Source organism: Lactuca serriola, chromosome 4, assembly GCF_051521515.1.
Source record: "Lactuca serriola cultivar US96UC23 chromosome 4, Lser_US96UC23_V15, whole genome shotgun sequence".
In the NCBI taxonomy this organism is placed as follows: domain Eukaryota; kingdom Viridiplantae; phylum Streptophyta; class Magnoliopsida; order Asterales; family Asteraceae; genus Lactuca; species Lactuca serriola.
The window spans coordinates 388,637,241-388,643,164 of record NC_136411.1 but is presented as its reverse complement, the minus strand read 5'-3'; the positions used below and the strand labels follow the sequence as shown (position 1 = coordinate 388,643,164).

At 32.8% G+C, this 5,924-nt stretch overlaps 2 protein-coding genes across 2 annotated transcripts; both read right to left on the bottom strand.

The window, feature by feature from the left end:
• Positions 1-202: 202 nt before the first annotated feature.
• On the bottom strand, positions 203-2,820 carry LOC145100802 (LOB domain-containing protein 22-like). Its single transcript, XM_079037931.1, has 3 exons — positions 2,690-2,820; positions 1,655-1,898; positions 203-1,029 (listed from the first exon to the last, which is right to left on the bottom strand). The coding sequence occupies exons 2-3, from the start codon at positions 1,729-1,731 to the stop codon at positions 366-368; spliced, it is 741 nt and encodes a 246-aa protein (XP_078894057.1). The 5' UTR covers positions 1,732-1,898; positions 2,690-2,820; the 3' UTR covers positions 203-365.
• A 370-nt stretch (positions 2,821-3,190) lies between these two features.
• Positions 3,191-4,318, bottom strand: LOC145099849 (uncharacterized). Its single transcript, XM_079037352.1, has one exon. The coding sequence runs from the start codon at positions 4,316-4,318 to the stop codon at positions 3,191-3,193; it is 1,128 nt and encodes a 375-aa protein (XP_078893478.1).
• Between the last annotated feature and the right edge of the window lie 1,606 nt (positions 4,319-5,924).

Here is a 5,924-nt window from a genome sequence, read left to right as displayed (position 1 = left end):
TTTTGTGTTTGGATTACCGGATTACCCATTGCGGGTCGATAGAGTAACCGTATGTAAAATTGACCTTTTAAACATCATCGGAGAAGATGATTTCTTGAATTCCGAGCTTCTTAGCAAAACATGACTCAATTCGTGAACAAGAACACAATGCATTTGAACGAATTGCTTATTGGTTTATTCATAAAAAATGTACATGTTTGTAATGAAACAAATAATCAATAACTGAGGAAACGTATTGAGGAAAGTCATATATGTGCATTTATGATTCTTGAAACCCTAAATTCATATGCTTCTTTTGATCCCATCAACGACTGTTGATCATTAAGAAGCGAACCACACTAAATTTCTATAAAATCCTATTGAAATTAATCAAAATCAGATAGAATTCGCATCAGATCATCGTTCGTTATCTCTTGATCATCCAAATTCTTAGATGGCGATTCCATTCTACTGCTCACGACTTCATTAGCATTGCGATCACTTGATCCAACGAAGTAAAACCCTTGATCATTCTCGTAGATCGTCTGATCAGTCGTGGTATTACTCGATCCACCAACACTTTGATCGCTTATGATCTCGTTTTTAACTGGAGGATCTTGTATTTGATCATGGTTGTTTCTTCTATGAAAATCGAGCAAAAGACGAACGTATTGAAGCTGTCGCATCATGTTCACCAGTTTTTGTTGCAGATAAACAGTAACTCCATAACATCCGTTAACTGGATTAATATGACGGATGTAAGATTCGTATTTAATCGATGTCATCGCTTCTTGTTTCTGAACATTGTCGTTCAGCAGGTTTAGTATCCTCAAGATCTTTCCGGTGCCGTAAAGGCGGTGGACGTATCGGAAGATTTCGGGTTGATCGGCCGGAAAATATGGTGCGAATGGGCAGTGCACCGGACAGCAGCGGCGCGAGAAGCGGCAGGCGGCGCAAGAATGGTGAGAACGACGCTTGGTCGTCATGGGAGTTTGACTGCAAGAAGGTCTGATCAAGGACCTGATCCGAAGATGACGACTAACTTGATATCTGATTATATCGAAATATATAGTTTTTCAGGAGGTTTATCCACACACTTCATATTTATTTTGGGATTTATATTATGAGAATATCACAAAATATATAATAAAAAATGAACGTAGGAGTTATCTTTTGAACATTTTAAAAATCCCTTTATAACTAATTTTTGAAGCATTTAAAAAAAAAACCATTTTAGTTTTATGTCAAATCAATAGTATATAATTTTTATAATTAACGTAGGAGTTATCTTTTAATAACTAATCTTTTGGACATTTTAAAAATCCTTTTATAACTAATTTTTGGAGCATTTAAAAAAAAAAAAAAAAAAAAAAAAAAAACTCTTTTTAGTTATATGTCAAATTAGTAGTATATAATTTTTAAAACAAATCTCTAAAATTGATCCATATAGTTTGTAAAGAATTATATATAGGGTCCCAAAAAGTTTTAACTTTATAAACGGTCTAAAATCAAAAAATTTAGGTTATTATCACAAAAATGATCGAGCCTTTGGTGGAAGAAAAGAGAAGAAACAAAGCTGGAATCCAGTTGAATGTGGAAAAGCTTTGATTGTGTGTGTGTTTAATTAAGTTGCATATATTGATTGTCAATATAGAAAAGAAAATAAGTGATTTACGTGATGGTGGATTTGTTGACCAATGATGCACCATCTTCATGTGTTTCTTTCCGAGACTTTAGTCGCGGTACCACCATTTTGAGTCCAATCGATTAACCACTATCGACTCAGTTTGGCATTCCTTTCGGTTTACTTTAGTTTACCCACGTCGATCATGCATGCAATCTAACACTAATGTGCTCCTTCCTAAAGTATAAGTATCGGACTTGTATTCCTTCCCATGGTACAAAGTACGTCGCTCTAGCTAATATGAATTGCAAACATGTCATGGATGATGCGTTTAATGCATTAATGGAAAACAAAACATGCCTTCATGTACCAAAACACCATATACACATATAATACGATCCATGTGAAGTTTTAAACAAACAGGTTGGTATTGACTGTCACGAAACGTTTAGTCCATCGTCAAACCGGCCCAACATCAGAATCATTCTCAGCATGCTATCTCGAAATCTAGTCCTATCCATCAATTGGATGTCAATAATGTTTCCACATGGAAATCTAAAAGAAACGGTCTACATGCACAAACCAATGGCTTTTCGTGACACCAACGTTTTGTATCGTGTTTGTTTGCTACAAAAATCGTTATATGGACCAAAGCAAGCAATGGGTATATGGTATCAATGTTTTGTCGAGTTCGTTCGGAAGGAATGAGGAATGACGTAAACAATGACAAAAAAAAAAGCCATTATTGAAGACATCTGTCTTTTCAATGTGGAAGAAATTATTATATTTTTAATTATATAAAGTGTCGGTAGAAGGATTATTATGTAATTAAATAGAAGTGTCGGTAGGATAATTATTAAGTGTCGGTTGTATTATTTGTAATGTAACATAAAGTGTGTAACCCTCAATAGTCTAGGGGGCTATAATGTAAATATGTATGACATATTGCAATCAAACGATTAAAACAATAATTGTAACCGGCTCTCTTGAGCCTATAAATAGGGCAAATTGAAAATAAAATGATGACAGATTAATTGTTTTGATAAATTTAACAACATGACGGAATTAATTAAAAGAAGATTATACCTGAATGATGCGTTGAGATGAATTGTGTTGAATAATTGGATTATTATATAGATAATTTGGATAGAACTCTGCTATTCAGAAATAGAACAACTATTTCAACAGAGAAGACAATTGAGATCAACTCAAGTCTTAAACACTCAAACTTAGCTTGTTCATTTCATTTGGGCGAAGACCCTATTTATAGGCTCAAGAGAGCCGGTTACAATTATTGTTGCAATCGTTTGATTGCAATATGACATACATATTTACATTATAGCCCCCTAGACTATTGAGGGTTACACACTTTATGTTACATTACAAATAATACAACCGACACTTCTATTTAATTACATAATAATCCTTCTACCGACACTTTACATAATTAAAAATATAATAATCCCTTCCACGTTGAAAGGACAAATGTCTTCAATAATAGCTTTTTTTTTTGTCATTGCTTACGTCATTCCTCATTCCTTCCACCTCCAAAAAGACATATTTTTTAAAAAATGTTTTTTTTCATCGTTAATCTTCCATGGATGGTGTTTCTTCTGTGTTTTCTGAACAGTGACTGCAACTGTGTCTTGGTGCATGCATAATATGTTTACAAAGTTGTTTTTTGATATCAGCAGGTAATTCAACTAATTGATGAGAAAACTTTTCGAAAGGTTGTTCGAAGGTTTCAATTGTTTTCATTGCTTCCGGAGTGATTTCACTGTTTGTTAACGAATAGATAATGAAAGTTTTACTAGCATAATTCACTCTGATTCTTGACTTTTGATCTTTACCGTTGCCTATGCGTGATGATGCTAAATAGACACCGGCGAGTGCAAAAATTAAATGATCTTGTGTTTGTGATTCTCGTGGTAGATCATCTTTTGTTGGTTTTGAGCCGTTGCTTATTCCCATGTTTGCGAAAGTAATACTTGGGACAATTAATTGAGAGTCTTCATCAAAAATTGGATAGCTAGAATGCATTTTAATGAATAATCCTCTTTCCTGTTTTGCAAATCGTATTTTATAATTTCTGATGATAGTTTGCACAGCATAAGGGAACTCGTTGATGCAGTGTAAATTGGTGCCTTCTAGATAGATGGTGTCGATGAATCCATGAATAAAATAATCCCATAAAGTCATAGGATCTGATAAGTCGGCTAAGAAGACTGCTTTAGGACCTGGGCGTTTGGCTACTGGATAAAAGCCCATCAAAGAATGGACTTCGGTATATGAAATGAGGCTATCCCATAATTCGGCAAATTTTTTGGCAAATGGTTTTTTCATGGCTTCTTTTTCTTTGGTTAATAGAATGGATTCAAGGGCAATTTTTGCATTTAATTGGTTAAGGGATCTTGGGATGGATATAGGTTTTTGTGGTGTAAACCTGGATATAGGTTTTTGTGGTGTTAGGAGAACTGTTTTTGAACATTCGACGTTATCTTTTATTACTGCTTTGTATGCTTCGTTGTATGCAGTTTCCGCTTCATTTTTCGTTCTGTAACTTTTGTGAATGATATTTTTTCCAAGAATATATGAACTGGCGACTCCCCAATCGTCATATACTCCTTTGTTTTCTCCGTTGAAAATTACGTACCATTTCTTTATATTTTTATGATCTGCTTGTAGTGGTGGATACTCCTCCTGGTTTGGTGTCATGGTTTGTTTTTCTCTTTCGAGTGCTATTTGTGGTTGACTTTCATCGGATGATATTTCTTGAATTTCTTCTTTTGGTTGCTATGTTGTTGAGCTGCTGGCTGCTTCTTCTTTAGATGCTGAACAAGATGATAGAATTTATATTGTTTGTTGTAGTTGCTCTTTTTCACGTTTGACTACTTCAAGCTGTCTGATTAATGATGCTTCTTGTTCCTCTTTTTGTCTTAACTGGTGTTTGACTTGCTTCATGATGGCTTCCATTTCAATATTTCTGCTGAATGAATATTTGCGCCTTTTGGGTACCTGAATAATTGCTTAATTTTGTTTGCTTTTAATATTTTAAATGATGATATGAGAATTTTCATATCAATGTATTCTTTGGTGATATTTTCATATCACTGTATACTTTATCATTGTTTACTTTGGATGGTATTTTCATACCAATATATGCTTTAGCAATGTATACTTTGGATAGGTTAGATATGAGGTTTCCCTCATGTTCTAAACCCAAAAGTGCTTTCTTCATAGGACTACTTTCCTGAATCAGAATCAGTATCAGTTGTATATGCATAAATATCTATATCTGAATCTATTCCTGAATCTTCTATAGGTTCATACCCGAGATCATATGCAATTTTTAATAAGTTTGTTTCTTTTTCTTTTTTAGTCTTTTTTGGACATTCGTTGGCTTTGTGTCCGTCTTCTTGACATATCCAACATTTACAATCTTTTTTATTAGATGGACAGTAATTTGTGTTAGATTGATATATTTTTTTATATTGTTTTTTGTCTCGAAAATATTTTCTTTAACCTTGTTTATAATATTGTTTATATTTAGGTTTATAAGTTTGTTTTTTCCAAATTTTCTTTTTATATTTTTGTTTTTTATTATCTTTACAACCATATTGATTAACTTTATTAGATAGGGTATCACAGCATAAATCAATTCTTGCATCTTGTGTTGTTTTTTGTTCTAAACATTTTTTCTGCATCCATGCTTTTAATATACTTATCTTTGCTCCTAAGGTATCTGCAATTTTATTTTGTTGTAATGCTTCTTGGAAATATTTTATTACACTTTGACTTACTAATGATGGTAATTTTTGGTAAAACATGTCTAATGCTATCTTTTTTCTAGTAAAATCTAGATTATAATAATGTTCAGAATATTCGCATATAAATGGGTCTAAATAACACATGTTACAAATTCGTAAGTTAGTTAGATGCCATAATGATTCTAATTGAAAAGCTTCTTGAGATGTTTTATCTTCTATTTGTTTTCCTATGAATTCTTGGATAAGCCGATTTAATACATTTTTAAATGTTTCCATAGTGTTAGTGGTTGCTATCATCATCGTCTCTGTTTCATCGAGAGATGAAAGGAAACGATATGCATTGCCCTGTGTTTTATGTATAATATAATTAAGAAAAAATTTTGGATGTAGATTTCTTAATTTTTCAGTTAGTTGAATTTGAATTCCCATTTTATTACTCCATTCTTGAATTTTTGCTTCGGGATTTTGCTCACAATCAATAAAAAGAATATCTGAATTTGTTGGAAAAGTAAATAGTTTAGGTATATATTGTGGAGGTATTTTTTCCCATTTGT

Coding starts and splice junctions, on each gene's coding strand:
- LOC145099849 (XM_079037352.1), bottom strand. CDS start 4,318: ATGACACCAAACCAGGAGGAGTATCCACCACTACAAGCAGATCATAAA.
- LOC145100802 (XM_079037931.1), bottom strand. CDS start 1,731: ATGGTGGTACCGCGACTAAAGTCTCGGAAAGAAACACATGAAGATGGT. Junction 1,030..1,654: donor GTCAACAAATCCACCATCAC/GTAAATCACTTA, acceptor CGATATAATCAG/ATATCAAGTTAGTCGTCATC.